This window comes from Sciurus carolinensis, chromosome 15 (assembly GCF_902686445.1).
Source record: "Sciurus carolinensis chromosome 15, mSciCar1.2, whole genome shotgun sequence".
In the NCBI taxonomy this organism is placed as follows: domain Eukaryota; kingdom Metazoa; phylum Chordata; class Mammalia; order Rodentia; family Sciuridae; genus Sciurus; species Sciurus carolinensis.
This window is the reverse complement of record NC_062227.1, coordinates 78463713-78487988: the sequence shown is the minus strand read 5'-3', so window position 1 is coordinate 78487988 and position 24276 is coordinate 78463713. Positions and strand designations below refer to the sequence as shown.

The window sequence follows — 24276 nt, the reverse complement described above, 5'->3', positions numbered from 1 at the left end:
GGCAGAGATTTCAATGCCCAAACTTTCAAAAATTGATAGAAGTAAACAGAAAATAAGTGAGAACAGAGTAGACTTAACAGTATCAACTGACGTGACATGATTAACATTTATAGAATACATCATACAGTGAGATCAGAATATGCATTCTTTTCAAGGGGACAAGGAATAGTCACTAAAATAGTTTATATTTTGTAGCACGTATAAGTCTCAATTTTTAAAAATTCCAGTTACATAAAACATGTTCTCTAACAACAATTAAATGAGAAATCAATAGTAGAAAGATCCCTGAAAAACTTCCAAATATTTGGAAACTACAAAACATACTTTTAAATAACTCATAGATCAAAAAAGATACCAGGTAGGAGTTAGAAAGCATTTCTCCCTGAAGAAAATCAAAACAAAATATGCACACAGAAAGAAATGACATGTCTCTAAATTAGAAAAGAAGGTTGTGAGAAATTATCTCTAATCTTTGTAGATACAATTTCCCTTTGAAAACCTGTTAACCCCTTATAACATTTCTTATACATAAATGTGTACATATGAGTAAACACGTTTTCAACAATAAAAAGGTTGTTCTCAAATCAATGACCTCAGCTTCCACCTTAAGAAACTAGGTAAAAACAAAACAAAAAAGCAAACTAAACCCAAAGTGGAAGGAAATAACAAAGACCAAGATGAAGATCACTGAAACAAAATACAGCGAAACAGGAGTAAAAATCCATGAACCCAGAAGTTTATTCCTTGAGAAGCAATAAGATTGACAAATCTCTATCTAGATTAATGAGGGAGGAGGGAAGTTGGGGAGACGACAAGAATGAGAGGTGACATTGTCTCAGATTCTACAGAAAAGGGAATATTATAAGGAACATTATGCAATAAATTTGACAACTTAGGTGAAAAGGTCATTTTCCATTTCCTTGAAGTGTATCACTTGAGTAGCCCCGTTACTTATTAAGGAAATTGAAATATTAGTTAAAAATCTTCTCACTAGTTAAGGAACAGATAGCTTTATTGTTGAATTTTATCATGACTTTATGGAAGAAATAACAGAACTGGACAGAAACTTGTCCAAAAACTTGATAAAGAGTGGGTTTATTTTCCTGATTAGATCATTTGCCCATTTATTGATTGGCTTATTTAATTTTTCCTGGTGTTAAGTTTTTGAGTTCTTTATACATCCTGGATATTAATCACTTATAAAAAGATTAGCTGCCAAAGACTTTCTCCCATTCTGTAGACTCTCGCTTCATGCTCGTTTCCTCTCCTGTGCAGAAACTTTTTAACTTGATGCCATGCCACTTACTGCTTCGTGGATTTATTTCTTGAGCTTTAGGAGTCTTATTAAGGAAGTTGATGCTTGTGCCAACATGTTGGGAGTGCTGACACTAGGCTTTATTCCAGCAGTTGCAAAGTTTGTGGCCTAATTCCTAGGTCTTTGATTCATTTTTGAGTTGATTTTTGGGAAGAGTAAGAGAGGGGGATCTAGTTTCATTCTGCTACATATTCTACATATTCAGCATTCCCAGCACCATTTGATAAAAAGGCTATGTTTTCCCCAACATGTTTTTGACACCTTTGTCAAGGATTAAAATGACTGTATCTGTATGGGTTTGTCTTTGTGTCTTCTATTCTACAGGTATTCATGTTTGCTCTAATACCAATACCATGCTAGTTTTGTTACTATAGCTCTGCAGTATAATTCACAGTTAGGTATTGTGATGCTTCCAGTCTTGTCTGCATTGCTCAGAATTGCTTTAGCTATTCTAGGTCTTTTATTCTTCCATATTAATTTTAGCACTGTTTTCTCTAGTTCTGTGAAGAATGGCATTGGTATTTTGATAGGGATCATATTGAATCTATAGATCACTTTTGGTAAACTGGTTACTTCAACAATGTTAATTCTGCCTATCCAGGAATATGGGAGGTCTTTTCATTTTCTAAGAACTTCAATTTCTTTTTTCAGTTTTCTATAAGTTTTATTGTAGAAGTCTTTCACCTCCTTGGTTGGACTTATTCCCAATTTTTTTGAGGCTATTGTGAATGGAATTGTTTTCCTGATTTCTTTCCCAGGAGGGAAAGCTGGTGTATAGGAAAGCTGTTGATTTTTGTGTGTTGGTCTTGTATTCTGCCACTCTGCTGAATTTGTTTATCATCTCTAGAAGTTTTCTGGTGGAGGTTTTATTTTGGGGGGGGGGCGTCTTCTAAGTATAGAATCATGTCATCTGCAAACACAGATTATTTTTTCTTTTCATATTTATATCCCTTTAATTTCCTTTTACCTAATTGGTCTAGATAGAGTAGAAGTGGTGTGAATGGACATCCTTATCTTGTTCCTGACTTTTGAGGAAAAGTTTTCAATTTTTCTCCCTTTAGTATGATGCTGGCTTTGGGTCTGTCATAGGTAGACTTTATAATGTTGAGGTAAGTTTCTTTTATCCCTATTCTCTTCAGTGTTTTAAAAATGAATGGGCACTGAATTTTGTTGAAGGTGTTTTCTGCATCTAATGAGATGATCATGTATGTGATTTTTGCCCTTGATTTTATTTGGGGACTGAATTACGTTTATTGATTTGCATATCTGGACCAACCTTGCACTGGAATAAAACCAACTTGCTCATGATGCACAGTCTTTTCAATGTATTTCTGAATGTAGATTGCTAATATTTTTAAAGGAATTTTGCATCTATGTTCATCAAGAATATTGGTCTATTCTTTTCTCAATTTGTCCTTATCTGGTTTTGGTATCAGGGTGAGACTGCCTTTACAGAATAAATTTGGGAGTGTTACTTCCCTTTCTATTTCATAGAATTATTTGAGGAGGACTGGCATTATTTTTTTTCAGCGGTCTGGTATAACTCAACTGAGAATCCATCTTGTCCTGGACTTTTCTTTGTTGGAAGACTTTTTTTTAACTGCTTCAATCTTATTGCTTGATATTGGTCTATTTAAAGTTTATATATCTCAGAAGAAGAAATAAAAATGGCCAAGAAAAATATTAAAAAATATTCAACATCCTTAGCAATCAGGGAAATGCAAATCAAAACTATACTGGAATTTCATCTCACCCCACTTAGAATAGTAATCATTAAGAATAAAAGTAACAATATTTGTGAGGATATGAAGAAAAAGATAAACTTATATATTGTTGGTGGAACTGCAAATTAGCATAACCACTTTGGAAAGCAGTATGGAGATTCCTCAAATACTAGGAATGGAACCATCATGTGACTTCTTATCCTACTCCTTTGTATTTATCCAAAAGAACTAAAACAAGTATACCACAGTGAAACTTGCATACCAATGTTTATAGTAGTGTATTTCAGAATATCCAAATTATGGAACCAGCCTAGGGGTCTGTCAACAGACAAATGGATAAAGAAAATATGGTATATATACACAACAGAGTTTTACTCAGCCATAAAGGAGAATAAAATTATGTCATTTGCTGGTGAATGGATAGAACTGGAGAACATCATGCTAAGTGAAATAAACCAGACTCATAAAATGAAGGGTCAAAATTGTCTCTCATATGTGAAAGCTAGAGAGAGGGAGGGATGAAGAAAGGGAGGGAGGAAGGGAGGGAGGGAGGGGGAGGGGGAGATAGATAGAGATAGAGATAGAGAGAGAGAGAGAGAGAGAGAGAGAATAAAAAGGAATATCACAAAAATAGAAAGGAGACTCAGGAAGAGGATTGAGAGAGAGAGAGAGAGGAGGGGAGGAGAGAACACTGGGAAGTGTGGGGGAACAAAAACTGCCACATTATGCTACATTCATGCATGAATTTACCACAAAGAATCCTTACATATTATTACAATGTACTAATTAATAATAATAGAATAATAATGATGATGATGATGATGATAATAATAATAGAAGATAGATCAGTAGAGGAAGGAGATCAGGAGGAAAGAGTAAGGGAAGAGCCAGGACTGGTGGTGCAAGCCTGTAATCTCAGCAGCTGGGGTGGCTGAAACAGGAGGATTGCAAGTCCAAAGTTGGCCTCAGTAAAAGCGAGGTGGCGCTCAACAACTCAGTGAGTCCCTGCCCCTAAATAAAATACAAAATTGGACTGGGGATGTGTCTCAGGAAAGGGAAGATAAGTGGGAAGGAGATAGATAAATTATGTACATGGACAAATATGGCATAATATATTTAATCATTATGTATAATTATAATGAACCAATTATAAAAAGATCCCTGAGGGCAGAGACCTTATCTGATCCACAGTTTTATCTCCAGAAATAAGTAGAATTCTCAGCATATTATAGGTATTCAATAAATATCTGCTGATCATGTTTGCTACTATATAAAACCCACTACATAAAGGAAAATTGATCGTAACCATGAAGACTCAGTGAGGATATGGAAGCAGGAGGCTGGGAGAAAGCAAGGGAATTCAAGATCTGGAAGTCTGAAAGGGGCAAAGCAAGTTTACTTCGTAGGAATGAGAAACTAGTATATATGGAAAAAAGATAAGACTATTAATGAAAAGATTTAAAATATTTTGTGGATGTGACACCTTGCACTGATAAAGTCCAAGGTGTGATAAAAGTCTAGAAGAAAATACACAACAGAGTATGCATTTTTAATAGCATATAAGGAGTGCTATGACATTTTTCTCAATCTTAATATTTTAGTAAATTTAATGTAAATGTAAAATGACAGTGTTTAGTATAAACCATTCTTTTTTTAAAAGAATACTGAAATGCTATCTATTTTATGCTCAGAAAAAACCTGTTTTAATATTTAGAGTTCATCTTGAAAGTCATATTGTACCAAGTTCTTTTGTTATCTGTCATGACCTTGTCCAAAAAATAACATAATTCTGACCTTTAAAATCAATATGTTAATAAGAAAATTAAATACTACAAGAACAAATGACAGCAAAAAGGTCTGCATTAAACCAAGAGATACTTTCCATGACAAAGAATAAATTTTGCAGGGATTGCCGAAAGATCTAGGTCCTCATTCTAAGTCAACTATAAATATGGTTCTCATAGTACATGAATAGTTTTGCAAAGATGACAAGAATCTTTTGGTGACCAAAGATTGATCTCAGCACAAAGATTTAACTATAAGTTCTCCATACTTGTCCTGAGCAACACTATTTTCCTACACTCTGTGACTCATGGTTGAAATCAACTTTCAGGTTATTCGAAGATTGCTCACGAACTGCTAAGCACCTCCAGGTATTCTGAAACATCATCCTTCTGGAACCTAATGGCAGCACCTCACCTTGGAGCTGACCATAAATCTCACTGTCCTGAACCCTAGAAGATCTGGCAACAGAGACCAGCAATGATGAGAATAACCAATGATACAGTGCTGCACAGATACTTGCAGAGGCATGGAGTGAGTATTAGCCAATGCTCCATGACTTCGTTAGCTAACGTATAGATGTGCTCAACTCCACAAATTTGTTTTTCCTCATTGCTAAGATTCAAAATTTTACCACCATGTAGAATACAGCCTATGTTTTGTTCGTCCACATATTAGCTATATAACTGTGGATGATAAGTCTGCCTCTCTGGGTTTCATTTTCTTCATCTGCAAAAATGGGGAAGTTCACTTGTTTAAAGATATCTTTGGTAAATGGGATTATGCCACATAAAATGCCAGTAGTAAGTATCCAACAAAAATAAGACGTGTCATCTCTTTCTGTACCAAATATGCACAAAATTGTTTGGAAATTGTTGGGTTCTTTCACATATATAGCAATAGCTTATGAGATATATACTCCAATATTTGTTTGTTAGCAAAAGAAGTTGAATACGCAAACAATATAACAGCATCTGGAATTATTCTTCTTATAAAAAGAACTTACCTTAGCTCCATAATTTTCAATATAGGCATTAAGTTTCCCAGTTTTTAAAAATGGTATCTGTAACAAAACCCCACATTAGTAAAAAGGATATAAACTATGTATAATTAAATAATGTGATAAATACATAAAGATTTTGAGCATAACAGAGAGCCTAGAGTCAGGCTATCATTCTAGTAGTTTCTATGCCTTGAAATAATGATAATCATTGTCTCCTTGATTTAGAGAACCTGTGGGCACTCTCAACGTGAGGCACTCTTTGGTAGTCACATGACCCCAGAAGCCACATGAAGGGAAAGACCAATATATTTCATATATGAATACCTTACTCTTTCCTTAATATACAATAGATTCTTAGACACAAGGAAAGTAGACATAAATGGAAGTTCAAGTTCAAAAGGCTTAAGTGATCTAACTTACTAATGAAAGAAATACAAATTAAAGGAAAATATTATTTGACCTAACAGATTAGCAAATATTTAAAGATGCTAATATCCTATGTTAAAAAGGAAGAGAAAAAATAGGTCTATTTGTTCTTTCTTTCTTCCTTTCTTTTTTTTCCACATTTTTTTATTGGTGCATTATAGTTGTACACAATTGGATTTGTTGTTGGATATTCATACATGCACACAACATGACAATATAATTTGACCAATATTATTGCCCAGTATTTTCCCTTTCCCTCTCCTCCTCTATGCCTCTAGTACTTTTCCTCTAATTTCCCGATATCCCTTTATTTTCATAAGCTTACCCCCCCGCCAGTCTTATCTTTTCCTTTATATTCTTTAACTTCCATCTAGGAGAGAAAACATATGACCCATGACTTTCAGATTTTGGCTTATTTCATTTAACACAATGTATTTAAGTTCCAATCATTTTTCTGCAAATTATATAATCTAATTTTTCCCTGTGGTTGAATAAAACTCCATTATGTACATATACCACATTTTCTTTATCCATTCATCCATTGATGGACACACAGGTTGGTTTAATCATTTCACTATTGTGAATTATGCTGCTATAAATATGGATATGTATATACAGATGTAGTTTGACTCTTTAGTATAATTACTGAGGAGTGGTATAGTTGAGTCATATAGCAGTTCCATTCCTAGTCATTTGAGAAAATTCCATACTGATTTCCATAGTGGTTATACTAATTTACAATCCCACCGATAGTGTAGAAGTGTTCCTTTTTCTTCACATTCTCTCCAGCATTTATTATTCTTTGTATTCTTAAGAGCTGCCATTTTAAATGGAGTGGGATGAAATCTCAGTGTATTTTTGATGTGCATTTCCTTAATTGCCAAAGATGTTGAACAAGTTTATATATTTGTTGGCCATTTGTATTTCTTCTTTTGAGAAGTGTCTGTGTAGTTCATTTACCCATTTATTGACTGGGTTGTTTGTTTGATGTTGTTTTTAGAGTTCTTTATATATTCTGCATATTAATCCTCCATCAAAATAGTAGCTAGCAAAAATTTTCTCCCACTTGGTAGATTCTCTCTTCACATTGTTAATTGTTTCCTTTGCTGTGCAGAAGCTTTTTAATTTGACATCATTCAATTTATTAATTTGACATTTTTCCTGATTTATAGGATTCCTATTTAGAAAGTCACTGCTTAGGTCTATGTTTGGAGTGTTGAACCTACATTTGATTCCAGGAGTTGCATATTTTCTGGTCTGATTCTTAGGTCTCTGATCCATTTCAAGTTGACTTTTGTGCAGGGAGATAGATCTCATTCTTCTATATGTGGTAACCAGTTTTACCAGCACAATTTGTTTAAAAGGCTGTCTTTTCTCCAATTATGTTTTTGTCATCTTTGTCAAGGATCAGATGACTTTAGGTGCGTTTGGTTTTGCATCTTCTATTCTGAAGCATTGGTCTATGTTGTTTGTTTTTATACCAGTACCATGTAGATTGTTGTTACTACAACTGTAGTGCAATTTGAAATCAAGTATTGTGATGCCTTCAGCCTTGCTTTTTTGGCTTAGAATTGTTTTGACTATCCTGGGTCTTTTATTCTTCCAAACGAATTACAGAACTGTTTTCTCTAGTTCTTTGAAGAAAGACATTGGTATTTTGTTTGTGATTGCGTTGAATCTGTATACTGGTTTTGTTAGTATGGTCATTTTAATAATATTAATTGCGCCTATCCAAGAACATGGAACGCCTTTCCTTATTCTTTTGTCTTCTTCAACTTCTTTCTTCAGTGTTTTATAGTTTTCATTGCAGAGATCTTTCACATCCTTGGTTAGATTTATTCTCAGAGTGGTTTTTTTTTTTTTTTTTTTGAGGCTATTGTGAATGGAATTATTTTTTGGATTTATTTTTCAGTAGATTCACTGTTGGTGTATACAAAAGCTATTAATTTTTCTATGTTAATTTTGTAACCTGGTATTTTCTGAATTTATATATTAGCTCTAAAATTCTCTTGGTGGGGCTTTTTGGATCTTCAAAACATAAGATGTTATCTGAAAAAATAAATAACTTGTTTCTTCATTTACTAGTTTTGCCTTTTATTTCCTTCTCTTGCCTAATTGTGTGACTAGAATTTCAGTACTATATTGAATAGAAGTGGTAATAATGAACACACTTGTCTTGTTCAAGATGTTAAAGGAAACACTTCGTTTTTCCCTAATCAATATGAGGTTTGCTTTGGGTTTTTTGTACCTAGTCCTTATGATGTTGAGGTAGGTTTCCTCTATCCTTATTTTCTTCAGTGTTTTATTGTGAATGGGTGCTGAATATTGTCAAAGGATTTCTCAGCATCTCTTGAGATAACTAAGTGATTTTTGTCCTTAAATCTATTTATGTGATGACTTCTGATTTGCATATGTTAAACCATTCTTGTATTCCTAGAATAAAACCAATTTGATGATGATGTATAATCTTCTAAACATGCTGTTGAACACAATGTGCTAGCATTTTATTAAAGATATTTGCATCTAAGTTCATCAGGAATATGGGTCTGTGGTTTTCTTTCCTTGATATGTCCTCATCTGGTTTTAGTATTAGTGTGTTAGTGGCTTCATAAATGAATTTCAAAGTGTTCCATTCCTTTCTTTTTCATGCAATAATTTGAGGATAATTGGCATTAGTTCTTTAAAGGTCTGGTAGAATTTAACTGAGAATCCATCTGGTCTTGGCTTCTTCTTTGTAGAAAACCTTTTTATTACTGCTTCTTTCTCATTTCTGATTATGGCTGTTTAGGTTTTCTATATTCTCTTGATTCAATTTTGTCAGTGTGCATGTGTGTAGAAATATATCCAGTTCTTCTACGATTTTTAATTTATCAAAGTATAAGTTTTAAAAATAGACCCTAATGGCCCACTGGATTTCTGTGGTGATTTCTCCCTCTTCATCTTTAATTTTATTATTTTGGGTCTTCTCATTTTTTCTTTTGGTTAATTGGGCCAAGGGCTTTACAAATTTAGTTGGTTGCCAAAAAATTAACTCTTGATTCCATTGATCCTTTTAATTTTTTTATTCACAATTTCATTAATTTTGGCTCTGACTTTAATTGTTTCCTTCCTTTTACTTGTTTGGAATTGGTTTGTTCTTGTTTTTCAAGGAGCTGGAGAGGCATCATTGGGTTGTTTATCTGGGATATTTCTAATTTTCTTATGTAGGCAATAATAGCTATAAGCTTTCCTACTAAAACTGACTTCATAGTGTCCCAGAGATTCTGGTATACTGTATCACTATTCTTATTTGGTTCTAGGAATTTTTATTTTTCCCCTGATTTCTTCTATCAGCCATTCGTCATTCAAAAGTATACTGTACAATCTCCTTGTGTTTATATGGTTCTATAGGGTATTGGTTTGTTGATTTCTAATTCTAATCCATTATGATATGATAAGATGCAAGGAGTTATATCAATTTTTTTGTATTTGCTAAGAGTTGCTTTGTGTCCTAAAGTATCTATCTTGGAAAAGTTTTCTTGAGTTTCTGAGAATAAAGTTTATTTGGCTGTCATTGAAAGAAATATTCTCTAGATGTCTGTTAAGTCCATTTGATTTATAATATTTATCAGGTCCAAGGAGTCTTTACTCAACTTATGTCTGGATGATCTAGCTACTGATGAGAAAGTTGTGTTTAGGTTACTCAATATTATTGTACTGGTGTCTACCTGAGTCTTTAGGTAGAGTCTGTTTTATGTAATTAGGCACACAAATGTTTGGGGCATAAATATTTACTTTTGGATTGTTACCTTATCAACATTGTCTCCTCTCATTAATTTTGGCTTGAAGTCTATGCTGTCAGATATGAGAGGCGCTATTCCTGCATGTTTTCTGGTTTCATTTGCACAGTATATCAATTTTCATCCTTTCCCTTCTGGTTTATGACTGTCTCTGCCTTTAAGGTGAGTCTCTTGCAAACAACATATAGTTGGGTCTTGTTTTTAATTCATTCTGTCAGTCTATGTGCTTTAACTGGAGACCTGAGCCCATTTGAACTTAATTTTATTATAGAAAGATGTTTATTAATTCCTGCCATTTTAACTGATTTCTAAAGTTTAATTTGATCCTGTTTCTCATTTGTTAGCTACTCTTCAAATGGCATTTGTTAATTTGTGAGCTTTGGGGTTTGTTTTTGATTTCTTCTGTGTGGAGTTGTTCTTCAAATATTTTCTGTAGTGTTGGCTTAGTAGTCACAAGTTCTTTTAGTTTCTGATTATCTTGAAAGAATTTTATTGCTGCATTGATTCTGAAGGGTAGCTTTGCTGGATAGAGTCATCTTGGTTGACAATTATTTTCTTTCAAGAATTGGAACACATTATTACAAGCCCTCTTGTCTTGTAGAGTTTGTGCTGAAAAATCACAGTAATTCTGATTGAATTGTCTCTAAATATGATTTGACTTTTTTCCCCCCTTGAGGTTTTTAAAATTCTATCCTTTTTCTGGATGTTAGGAATTTTAATTCTGATGTATCATAAAGAAGTTCTCTTTTGATCTTGTCTATTTGGAGTTCTGAATGCTTCCTGTATCTGAACGTCCATCTCACTCTCAAGGTTTGGAAAAATTTCCCTTATTAATTCCCTGAAGATGTTATTCATTACCCTGTAAGTTAGAGGCCTCTTCATTTCCAGTGATTCTTAAATTTGGTATCCTAAGAGTTCTTGTATACTGGTATTCTGGTCATGGTTACTTTTTTTTTTCTTTAACACACTGAGTGTTCAAAGCTGGCCACATTGTCTTCCAGCTCTGATAACCTTCTTTCTTCACTGTGGTGTACCCTTTTAGAGAGAACTTCAACTGATCATATTAATTTATTGAGTCTTTCATTTTCTAGATTTGTTTGGTTCTTTTGCAATATCTCTATCTCCTTATTGAATTTCTCATGCATATCCTATACTGACTTCTGTAATTCATTCAATTACTTTTCTGTGTTCTCTTGGAATTTTTTACAATCATTGTTTTGAATTCTTTATCTGATATTTAATCCACTTCAATATAATCAATTCCTGGTGAATTATGAACTTTAGGTGGTTTCGTGTTACCTTTTCATATAATATTCCTGTGTTGGGTTTTATGCATCTTATGTATCTATTGGGATGAATTTCTCTTCCATTCTTACATGTGGGCCTTTATAGGGTAAAACCTTCTCTTAGCAGAGTGTCCTAGAGTTATGTCTTGAAACCCTTTGTAGGTATGTTATCCACAGTCTTTAGGTTCTGTTTGTTTTTTTTTTTTTTTCTGTAGGAGTGAATGTCCATAAATGGGACCTGAGGACCCATCCCTAGCTATTCCTATTTGAGGCCTAGTCATTAGTTTGAGTTTTTGTGTCTACATCTCTTCTTTGTACTCAAGCATAGGTGAAATTTAAGTATTTTTAATTTGTGTGTGGAACATGGTGCAGTCTTTTGGTTGGCAGCAGTCTCTACTCAGTGAACTTTTAGTGTTCCTGGAGATTCCTTGTATCTCACAGGAAAGGGAAAAGCAAACAATAACAACAACTGAAGCAAACAATATGCCTTCTCAAAATAAATACCTGGTGCCTACTATTATGTCTACAACACTAATTACCCACAGCAAAAACCAATAAATAAGCATTAATTAGATCTGGCATTAAAGTAAGCAGCAGGTGTTAACTATGTCATCCATAGCACTACTAATGGCAATAATATGAATAGTGGGGGCAAAAATAAACCAAATAATTCTAAGAGATGGCAAAAGTACATGTCATTAAAAGAAAACAAAACATGATAGGAAGGTAGTAGAAAGTGTATAATGTTCAAAATGTGAGCAAAGAGAATGTGGAGGAGTTGTAATAAGTGATTATAAAGAAGTAGGAGATAAAAAAGGAAAATGAAGAGAGAGTGAGAACAAGAGAATTTGCCTGTTAGTGTAAGAAGAAAGGAGAGAAAGAAAAATACAAAACCAAACCAAACCAAACCAAAATAAATGAACCAAACCCCCTAATCCTCAAAATACAAGGGGGAAAAATAACTATTGTAAAAAATGTTAAAAATGATAGAAAACACACACGCACCAATCTGCACAGCAAGAGCAACAAGAGTCTTAATGAAACAATTATCTCCATTGAGATGGTCAAAACAGTTGACAAGAACGAATAGTTAGTGCCTATACTTTACTGATTTCCTTTCTGTTCTTCTTGGGCTATGTGCTGAGAGAGAGCGGGGAGTGGGGGCAAGAGCTGGGGTTCATTAACCCCTTTCCTCTCTTTTTTTTTCTTTTGCTCACCAAACCATCATCTGGAGAGGCCTAAACAACTTGACTGAAATACCTCTAGATTCCCTTCTCACCAGTATAAGGTAGGATGGAATGGAAAGTTCGGTGCATTGGAGTTTTTGTCTTCACAGATCAGATGGATGCCCTTCAAGGGTGATAATGTCAAGAAGTTCTATGAAGGGAGTTCCAGCAGCTGGGGCTTAGGTCTGACCAGACCTTAGGGGCTTTGTTGTGTGGGATCTGCTCTGCAAAGATTAAATCAACAAATCCTTAGGGTCAGACAGATACTGATGTCTGCTGGGAGTCTGGATCTCAGGAATCTCTCAAGAATTCTACTTCTGGGCAAGGGTGTCAATCCTCCACCACTCTGCTGCCCAAGAATATAGCATCCTCAAGCTTAGTCCCTGAATATATTCACACTCACCTGTTCAGGTTCCCAACCCCCTTCAGTGTTCACATGATCCACCAGATTCAAAGGTAAACTGAGCTGTGCTACCCTTCATTTTCCTGACTTGAATCCCCCTGGGTATAATTTCTCTGTGCCTGTTTCACACATGTTCCACTAGGTACACCCTAATCTATGTGATAGGTGCTTTCTGGGACAATGGCAATGTTTGCTATGATCTCCTATGTTCCTGCAGCAGCAAGCTGGAGTGTGGCTTCCTCAACATGGCTCCTGCCTCTGCTGTTTGGTACTTGGGAAATATAGAGCACTTTTCATATACCAGTTTGCTGTGCAGCCTCTGGATCAGCTGAGATCAGGCTGCTTTTCAGATCTGTATGTTTTTCCATGTCAGATCTGTCTACTGTGTTTCTGTGTTATACCTCCCCTCTGCTGTAAACTAGTGTTGCTGCTGCTGCTGGTGCTGCAACCAGTTTGGCTCCAATGTATTTCTTGTTCTTCTTTGAATACACCCAAACTTCTGATTCTCTAAGACAGTGTATCCAATGTTGAATTTAATGAATTCCCTCTTTTCACCTACCTTGCTGAGAATCAGTCCTCTTGTTGCTTGAGTCCCTAGCCCTGGAGCCTTCTCTCTTCTTTCTCAAGGTTATTGCAAATGGAGCTGTTTTCTTGATGTCTTTCCTGCAGATTTGTTACTGGTGTATAGATAAGCTATTGAGTTTTGTATGATCTTTTCTGCTACTTGAATTTATCAGCTCTAAAATTCTTCTGGTGGTGTTTTTTGGGTCTTTTAAGTATAGGATCATTTTATCAGCCGATAATTTGAAACTTTTCTATTTTTAGTACCGGGGATTAAGCCCAGGTGTTCTCTACCATTGAATTATATGCCCAGTCCTTAATTTTTTAAGAATCTTGAAGTGGAGTCTTACTAAATTTGAGGTTTTCATTGAGCTAATAAGGCTGACCTAGAACTTGTGATCCTCCTGGCTCAGTTTTCCAAGTTACAAGAATACAGGTGTTCATCACTGTCCTTGGCTTCATTTTATGTTTGTATTTCTTTAATTTCCTTCCCTTGTCTGATTTCTCTGGATAGTTTCAAGTACTATGATGAATAGGAGTGGTGGGAGTGGACATCCATGTCTTATTCCTGATTTTTGAGGAAATGCTTTCAATTTTTCTCTGTTCAGAATATTAGTTTTGGATTTGTTACATACATAATTGAAGATGTTGAGATAAATTCCTTCTATCTCTATTTTCTCCAGTGTTTTTAAAATGAATGGTATTGAATTTTGTTGAAAGGCTTTTTCTGCATCTATTGAGATGATCATACAATTTGTCATTAATTCTATTTAAGTAATGAATTACATGTATTCATTTGTTAGCTGAACTAATCTCACACCCTTGACATCTAACTAACTTGATCAAAATATATAATCTTATTATGATTTTGAATGCAAAATGATATTATTTTAGTAAGGATTTTTGCATCTGTTCATCAGGTTATTGACTGTAGTTTTCTTTCCTTGATGTTTTATTACTTGATTTTGGTATCATGGTTATTCAGGCTTTATAGAATTAATTTTTCTATTTCATGAAATAATTTGAGGAGAGTTGGCATTATTTCTTCTTTAAAGGTCTGGTAGAACTCAACTTTTCTTTTTTGAAAGGCTTTTTATTATTGTTTCAGTCTCATTCCTTGTTACTGATCTATTTAGGTTTTCTATATCCAACTTATTTATATTCCCTAATAATCCTCTAATTTTGACTTGGCTCTTCCCTCTCATTCTTTTGGTTAGTTTGGCTAAGAATTTATTAATTTATTTTCTCTTTTCAAAGAACCAACTCTTTGTTGCATTGATCATTTTTAAAAATTCTCTATTTCATTGATTTTGGCTCTAATATTTTATTATTTCCTATCTTCTTCTAGGTTTGGAATTAGTGTATTCCTGCTTCTCTAGGGCCTTGATATGTAATATTAGTTTATTTGTGATCTACTCTTATTATTCCTCTTCCTCTCTTTCTCCTTCTTCAGTGCTCAATGCTATAGCCTTTCTTTACAACTGCCTTCCTAATGTCCCAGATTCTGATATATTTTATCTGCATTTTCACTTGTTTCTAAGACTCTTTTCCCCAATTTATTCTCAAATCATTCCTTATTGAAAGCACGTTGTTCAATCTCCACGTGTAAAAATAACTTTTTCTTCATCAATTGATTTGTAATTTTATTTCATTATATGATCTGATAAGAAACAAGGAACTGTGTTGATTTTTCTGTATTTGCTAAGACTTCTTTCCTAAAATATTGTCTGTTTTGAAGAAGGCTCCATGAACAGCTGTAAAGAGTAAATTCAGCTCCTGAGGATGAAAGATTCTATAGATACCTGTTAGATCCTGTTAATTAATAGTATTTTTAGATCTGAATATTCTTTAATCTTTAATTTACATCTGGATGACCTACCTATTGGTGAGAAGGGTGTTTAAATCACCCAGTATTATTGTATTGGGGTCTGAGTCTTTATGTCAAGTAGTTTGTTTTAGGTAAGTAGGTGCACCAATGTTTAGGGTCTAACTATTTATAATCATTGTATCTTCTTGTTGGATAGTTCCCTCTACCAGTATTAAAGTGACCTTCTTTGTCTCTTCTGATTAATTTTGTCTTGAAGACCGTTTTGCTGGAATTGAGAGTAGCAGCTCCCGTTTGCTATCACTGTTTATTTACAAGGCACATCTTTTTCCTTCAGATTGTGGGTTTTTTTTTTTGCCTGTCAGGTGAGTCTTACAAAGAACATATAGTTGGATCTTATTTCTTATTCCACTCTGCCATGCTATTTTTCATTTGGGAGATTTGAGACCATTTACATTCAATGTTATTATAGATAGATAATTATTCCCTCTAATTTTGAATTATTTTTAATGTTAAATTCAGTCTTTCTTCTTTATTCTTGCAATTTTTATTTATTTCTAATGTTTAATTCAGTCTTGATTCTTCTTTACTTGGTGTCCCTTCTAATGAGATTTGTCCATTCACTATCTCTTAAGTTTGCTTCTAATTTCATTAGTATATAATATTTCTTTAAGTATGTTCTGTAATGCTGGCTTAGTATTCATACTTTACTCTTGGCTTATCTTGGAAGGTTTTAATTTCTTCTTCAATTGCAAAGGATAACTACTGAATATTGCATTTTGGTTGGCAATTTCTTCCTTCAGGACTTGGTATAATGAACTTGGTTTATATTAATCCAAGTCCTTCCTGGATTTTAGCGACTGTACAGAGACATTAGCAGTAACTCTGGCAACTTATCTCCAAATGTAATCTGTCATTTTTCTCTCGAGGTTTTTAAAGTTATCTCTTTTTCTTCCTATTAAACATCTTAATTATAATTTCTTCAAAAGGATTTTTTTTGATGCTGTTTGGGATTCTGAATGCCTCCTGTATTTGGATTTCCATCTCACTCCTAAGGTCTGGAAATTTTTCTACAATATTTTGCTGAAAAGGTTATGCATGTCCTTAGTTTGTATATTGGTGCCTTCCTTGATGCCAATAATCCTTATATCTAATACTAATTTTACCAAGCATAAAAAAGTTTTAGTGCTTACTTCTGTAGCACATACACTAAAATTGGAACAATACAGGGGATTGGCATAGCTTCTGCACAAGGATGACACCCAAATCCATGAGGCATTTCATATGTTTTTGGTATTTATTTTTAAATACCAATTTAAATTACATCAATACATGCATAACCATGCTTTTAAAAGCACAGGTCACAATAGCTAAGTTATAAATCCAGCCATCAAAAGTATACATCAGGGCAGGGGTTGTGGTTCAGTGGCAGAGTGCTTGCCTAGCATACATGAGGCCATGGGTTTGATCTTTAGCACCACATAAAAATAAAATAAACGTATTGTATCCACCTACAACTAAAACAAAATGTTTTCAAAAAATATATACATCAAAAGATAAGTGAATTTTAAAAATCTGGCATATATACACAATGGAGTTTCATTCAGTTATAAAGAAGAATGAAACTGTCATTTTCAGAAAAATAGATGGAATATGAGAGCATCATTAATAAAAATAACTGGGACTCAAACATGGTCTTGTTTTCTCTCATATGTGAAAAGCAGAGATCAAAAGTGAAAAAAAATGGGGGAAGAATGTCATGAAAACAGAAGGGAGACTAGTAGAGGAACGGGAACACAGGCATGGAGGAGGAAAGGGAAAGCATGGCACTGGGGAACAAAATTGACCAAATTATGTTATGCGTATGTAAGAATATGTCAACATGAATTCCAGTAGTATGTATAACTATTGGAATTATTATATTTTATTTATGTCCAATAAAAAATGAACTGACATAAAAATTTAATTTCTAAATTAAAAGCAATGTTGATCTGAGTTCTTTAAAAACAGCTAATTTATTGAAATAAAAACTTCTTCCTTTATATTAAGTATAATAAAATATGATAAAAGGTATTAAAAAGTATTAAGCCTATGCTATCTTAAAATTGCACTATGTTTTGTTAATAGTCTTTATTTTAGCATTTATGACAGAGAAAACTAAATACTAAATTAGAACCACAAAAATGGATTTTAAACATCATGTATACCAAAGTTCTTCTGTTAGTGGTTTGAGCAAACTATAACACAGAGTCCAGCTAGGACACTTAAGTTATGATCAATTTTACTCCCAATAATTAGTAATACCTACCGCCATCACCACCCAAATTTGGTTTTGTATTCCAGGCACAGGTGATGTAAGAATATCTTCATGCAAAAACAGTAATTGCCTATGGATAAGAAATGTATTAATATCAAAGTGAACTTGATTACAGTACACAAAGTAGACTTTCTCATTGCTTTTATTGGAATGCTTAGAAAATCTACTTAGTTAATATTTGAGATTTCTTCTTAGAAAGGAGGTATTATAGACTTCTGTACCACTCCCACAAGTAAGAGTACCTTGAACCCTTGAACATTGTGGGAACTCAGCCAATATCTGAATTAGAGAATTATGAAGTTTTATATGCTGATATTAATCTGAGAAGTTGTCCCTGGATCTGAGTTTCCCAATCTCTTTCATTTGTGAATCTAAATTCCTTTTTCAAAATTCCATTTTTGTCCCAAGTCGACTTGAAAAAGTCTAGACACAGTTAAGAATCCATCTCTTTTAACTCCTGTTTCTTTCATTTTCTTTTTTTTTGGGGGGGTAGGGGAAGCAATGGTGAGTAGAGGGCCTTGAACTCATTGATAATAAGGGTTTAAGGATCCAACTATCAGTGAAGTTACTTCCAAATTACAACTATTTACTAGATTCTTTTCCTTCAAAGTGAAATTCTTCCCAAGATAGAAAGAAGTGGATAGTGGGTTTAGTTTAGTTTTCAACAGAAAACAATTGACCTTACAACAAAATTATCACAATTCAAAGTACTATCAGTAATCCTGTTTCAAATGACCAAAAAAAAAAAAAAAACCCCCAAAAAAACACAAAAAGGAATACAGATGGAAATTTTAAAAATTTCAACATTACTGATCATTTAAAAAATACAAATTTAGATGACCATGAGTATGTTATGGGGTTATCTCAAAATACAAATTAGGCCAGCCTATATCTGGTGGCTTTATATTTGTTGGAACCCACATGAAATAGATACAAAGCCCACCATTGTCTGACACAGCCAGGTCTCTGCTCCTTGTTCCAGGCTGACAGTTACTGGGAGGGTAAGTTAAGACAGCTCCAATCTATGGGCACTGTTGTCTTCAATTCAAGAGCAAATAGCATAAAATCTCACTTTTCCATGTATTTTCCAAAGGGGTAACAGTTAAGTCCTCAATAGGTATCCCTGATGCACTTGGGCAGGAAAACACAGTGGGAAGCAAAGCGGGTAAATGAGAGGAAAATGGAGAAATACCTCACTTATTGCCCCTGAAAATCTGCATTTTTTTTCCAGGAAATTCATTTAAAGATAAAAATCTTCTCATATATTCTGAATCCTCTGAGTACCTCAAATCATTTAAGGAACTAATACAGGGTGGGTCATCAGTTACTATGGATCATACTTTAGGCTTCGACTGTTTTGTGAAGACTATCCTGGGTCAGATATTTCAAGATAATTCTTGAGGAAATACTCTCTGGTGTCTTATATTGACTTGAAAAACTTGAAAATTAAGAAAATATTCTCATCTGTTTACAGTATCTTTAAGTACCCCATAAAGATTATTATAAATGTTTACTACGTATAGTAGTTATACATTACCTATATCATACATGTACATGATGTATGATTTATAACAAGTATTCAAACATGTAAATATAATAATGACAAATATTATTATGTATTAATTAGTTTTTCTAACTTTTGGGGAGTCTGACTTAATTCATGAATGTGTATAAAGATTTCAAATTTAAAAAAAGTACATAAGAGATCACAAACATAAAAACTCAACAGTGCATTATATCTTAAATATTGAGTCCCTTCTTAAATATAATCCCATATATCCTGTCAAAATTGAATCCCTTAATTTTAAAATTATATACACATATTAAATGAATATTTTGATTTAAAGGACAAAACTCCTAAAATGGCTCCTGTATGATTTATATTTTAAAAACTTAGATGATGTATTTTTTACCTGCACATCTTCATTTGTATACTCCTAATCTCAGTATCTGCCATCCTGCCACCCAATATTATCTGGACAGCACAGAGTTTGTGCATATCTGGGAGTGTCATGAAGAACAGTGACTGCTGCCTAGATTCATTCATATCTTTTTGTTGACTGTGTCTCAGCAATCAGCCTTTCAAAGAAAACAGCAATAAAAAGGTAGTAAGTTATCTTTAGTTCACCAACAGGGTTTCAATACCAACTCATCACACAGTTGATGTCATGTTAGTAAAAAATTAAACAGCGAACTTCTGCAGTTATGTATTTCTAACATTTTCCTTTTAATGTTTTCTAGTGATTTTTCTAAAATCTTTTTATTAAGACATAATTCACACAGCATATAATTCACCCACTGTAAGTGCACAATTCGATATTTTTTTTTTTACTATCTTCAGAGCTGTGCAACTACCAATGCAATACATCTTGAACATTTTCATCACATCAAGAGACAACCCAGTTTTAAGCCTGTAGTTCTGTACCAAAAACTCAGTAAATTAAGTAGAAATACTACAAAACACCAGTTAATTTATAAAATGCCTAGTTTGTTCTAGGTTCTTACTATGCGTCTACCAAATTATTAAATAAATCGCTTCTACAGGTCCAAGCTAATTTTAACTTTCATTGTTTTCAGGAAAACAAAACCATTCCTCCCGATATAATACATCAAAAAACAAAACGTGTAGCCAGGCTTCGGCTGTTTCAGACTCTTTATAAAGCACTCGGGGGCTGAGGAGTACATTATTCTTCACTCTGTGTGAAAGTTCTGAAATCTCCTCGTCGTTATGTCGCTTGCTTTCCCACGGAACCGATGGCTTTAACACTTCTATCTGGGGCCCACTGCACACGCTTCATCCTTCGAGAACTGGAACACGAACGCAGTCCACCTCCTGGGCTCCCGTCCGCTACCGCCCCCTGGTCTGCAGACGGTCTCAAATGCAGCACGTCGCGCCCGCTTCAGAAGAAGAGCAAACCCCGGCCCAGGAACCCGACGCCCGGCGGCCTTGCCCGTCATGGAGCCTGGCCTGGTGGCCTGGGGCCTGGCTTCCCTGTGCCCCGAGGCGCCCAGGGCTTCACCGGCCTGGATCCGTTAAGGGATCCCCCAGGCCCGCCCGGCCCCTCGGGCCCGCGGGTCCCGGCTCCCCGCCTGCGGAGAAGCTTCCAGAAATGCACTGCTGCCTGCCGGGCGCAGGCCACCCCTCCCCAGGGCCCGTCTCTCTGCGCCTCCTGGGAACCAGTACTCTGGCACGCACACCTCAGCGCCCGCCCCTCAGCGCCACTTGGTCACCTCGGTAGTCACTCAGTCCCGCGCGGTCTCCCAGCCGACCCTGCTGTCGCGTCAGGCCCCGCGCTCCCGTCAGGCCCCGCGCTCCCAGCTGACCCCGCTATCCCAGCAGGCCCCACGCTCCCAGCGGACCCCTGGGTTCCCAGCAGGCCCCGCGCTCCCAGCTGTCCCCTGGGTTGCTAGCAGGCACCACACTCCCAGCAGGCCCTGCTGTCCCGGCAGGCCCCGCGCTCCCAGCTGACCCCGCTATCCCAGCGGACCCCTGGGTTCCCAGCAGGCCGCGCCCTCCCAGCAGGCACCACACTCCCGGCAGGCCCCGCTATCCCAGCAAACCCTGCTGCCCCGGCAGGCCCCGCGCTCGCCTCAGGCCCCGCGCTCCTCGCAGACCTGCCGTGCTCAGTCCCCTAGCCCCGCAAGCCCTGTGGGCACGCTGTGCCTTGCTTTCATGTTCTGCACCTCAGCCTCTTGGTGTCACGGTGGGAGCCGCTCCCAGCGCACCCTCCTGCCCCAGCAGGCCGCGTATGCCTTGGGTCCCGCTTGCCCAGTCCTTGGCTTTTCCCGCCAACCTCATTGCCAGGGCGGCGCGGGGGCCCTGGCGGCTGCGGAGAGAAGAGCTGGCGTCTGTGTGGCCTTGGAGCGCAAGGCCCGCGGCCACGCTGGTGGGCGCAGGGCAAGTGCCTGCAGGTCTCTCGTCCGCCCTGTGCAGGCCGTGATGCCTAGTGCCGCCCAATGGCCGCGGCCCGGGGTCGGGAGAGCTCCACACAGGCACCTCGCGTTCAGGGCACAGATGCATTTTCTGCCCTTCTGCCTGCGAATCGGAGCGGCGATGGCAGGATGAGGGCGTTCCTGCCAAACCCCTCAGTGTCAGCGTGGGACGTGATGAAGGGCGCGGGCCGGCCGTCTCTCTCGAGGCCCCCGCAGCAGCTGGCCTCTGATGGCTTCTCCTGGACACCCCTTCCCCAGGACAGGGGCTTGAGCACAGACTCTCTCAGTTACTGAGGCTGGCCTCCAACTTAAAATCCTCCTCGCTCAGCTTCGCGGGTAGCTGGGCTTACTACTGAGCCACCTTATCCGGCCCTATATTTAATGATTTCCAGGACTGCAACAGTTCAGAAAATGCTCACCACTGACTGCACACCCAGCAACAGCACCTCCAGTGATGGCTGAGTCCAACTCTTGCCTCAGACCTGCAAGACCACTGAACTGTGTGTCCACGTGGCTTGCGTAAATGTCCTCTATTGCATGAAAACATGACCATTGTCTCAGCCTTCCGGAATGCACCCATAGTTTACTATAGTGCACATGTTCCCATGGCAGTGTTCTGCCCTTACCGAATACATACCACTATTCCCTAGAGCTTCTCAGGTTAATTTAGGAAAATGGGTTTGGAGGAAACAACATGCAGGATAAATGAACAAAATCTTAGTATGAAAGATGGTAATAGGAACCTTGGAGACAAGCCTGGATAGGGGAACAGGGAGTGTTGTTAGAGGTCACTATGTTTGGTAAACGGTCAGGAAGGCCTCACAGACGTGCTATTGGAGTTCAAGCATGAGATGGATGAGAGCTGGTGACCTTATGGATGTCAAGGGGAGAATTTTGCAGCAGGAGGAATAGGAGTATAAAGGCATGCCCTAGGAGGGTGACTGGTGTGTTTGCAGTAGAGCAGGAAAGAAGTAGCATCATGCAGGGACCAAAAACACAATCTGTAAAAGTAAAATCATAAATTAGACCTACTAAAACTTTTGCTTTAAGAAAGATTGAGGATGAGAAGACAAGCTACAAATTTTCAGGGAATGCTCCCAAGCCTCATATCTGACAATGGTCTCATAACTACTACATATATAAAAAGAACTCGCAAAATAATGTTAATTTTTTAATTTAAAATGAGTAAAAGACTTGAGGAGACATTTCACTGAGAAAGACATTTGAATGAAAATAAGTATATGAAAAGATGTTCCAAATTAAAACCACAACTCTACAGACTAAAACATGTAAAAATATGGAGACAATACAAAAATGTTGGTGAGGATATGAATAATCTGGATATCTCATGCATGGCTGGTAGGAATGTAAAATAGTACAGCCATGATGGGAGATTGACCATTTCCAAAGAAACTAAACATGCTTAATTTATATTTCCCAATAGTCACATCCTTGGCACTTATCCTTGATAAATAAAAACTTAAGGTCACATAAAACCTGTATATGATTGTTCATAGCAGCTTTACTGTAAAATCCAAAAATAACCAAATTGTTTTTCAACAAGTGAAACTGTGATACTGTGGTACATCCATGCTCTGCAATGACAATACTTAGTAATGACAAGGAACAGACTATTGACATCTCACAACTTGGATGGATCTCAAGGGCATTAAGAAAAGGAAATCTAGTCTCCAAAAGTCAGATATTGTTTGATTCCATATAACATCTTGAAATGACAAAATTATGTAGAAAGAAAACAGATTCCTGGTTAGGGTTTATGTGGGAAAGGATTGACTATAGGATAACACCAGCTGGAGCCTGGTGGTAATGGGATAGTTCTGTAGCTTGACTGTAGTGGTGACAAACATGTACATAAATTCTAAAGCTTGGTGGAACTATACATGTATATCATACCAATGTCAATTTTCTGGTTTTGATATTGAACTTTAGTTGCATCAATATGTAATCATTGGGGGAAACTGAGAGAAGGGGACACAAGACCTCTCTGCTATATTTGCAACTTCCTGTGAACCTAAAGTTATCTTAAAATCAAAGATTAAAGAAAGTACAGCATTTTCTTGGAAATTATTCTAATATATTTTGTTTGTTGATATGAAGTAAAACATTCATATATATGAATTACAACTGATTTAGTATTATAGTCTGAATAATTTACCTTCTTTTAGCTGTATATAGTACTTAGAAATATTTCTTTTTTTTTTAATTGTATACAAATGGGATACATGTTGTTTCTGTATTTGTACATAGAGTCAAGGCATACCATTTGTGTAATCATACGTTTACATAGGGCAATGATGTTTATTTTTTTTCCCTTCCCCCTCACCCCCCCACCCCTCTTTTCCCTCTATACAGTCCTTCTTTCCTTCATTCTTACCGCTCTCCTTATCCCTAACCCTAAACCTAACCCTAAACCTAATGCTAACCCCTCCCACCCCCCATTATATGTCCTCATCCGCTTATCAGCGAGATCATTCGTCCTTTAGTTTTTTGAGATTGGCTTATCTCACTTAGCATGATATTCTCCGATTTCGTCCATTTGCCTACAAATGCCATAATTTTATCATTCTTCATTGCGGAGTAATATTCCATTGTATAAATATGCCACAGTTTCTTTATCCATTCATCAACTGAAGGGCATCTAGGTTGGTTCCACAATCTGGCTATGGTGAATTGAG

The 24276-nt window shown here is 36.4% G+C and overlaps 1 protein-coding gene and 1 non-coding gene across 2 annotated transcripts in view; one reads left to right on the top strand and one right to left on the bottom strand.

The window, feature by feature from the left end:
* The window catches only part of C15H18orf63 (chromosome 15 C18orf63 homolog), a 115462-nt gene extending 95768 nt beyond the window's left edge, over positions 1-19694 (bottom strand). The window contains exons 1-3 of the mRNA XM_047526242.1: positions 19561-19694; positions 17639-17717; positions 5828-5884 (exon numbers count right to left, since the gene is read on the bottom strand). Coding sequence (XP_047382198.1) covers positions 5828-5884; positions 17639-17717; positions 19561-19694 — 270 coding nt within the window. The remainder of the gene's footprint in view (positions 1-5827; positions 5885-17638; positions 17718-19560) is intronic.
* Positions 16516-16620, top strand: LOC124965895 (U6 spliceosomal RNA). Its single transcript, XR_007105278.1, has one exon. It is a non-coding gene; the product is annotated as a U6 spliceosomal RNA (small nuclear RNA).
* Positions 19695-24276: the final 4582 nt, after the last annotated feature.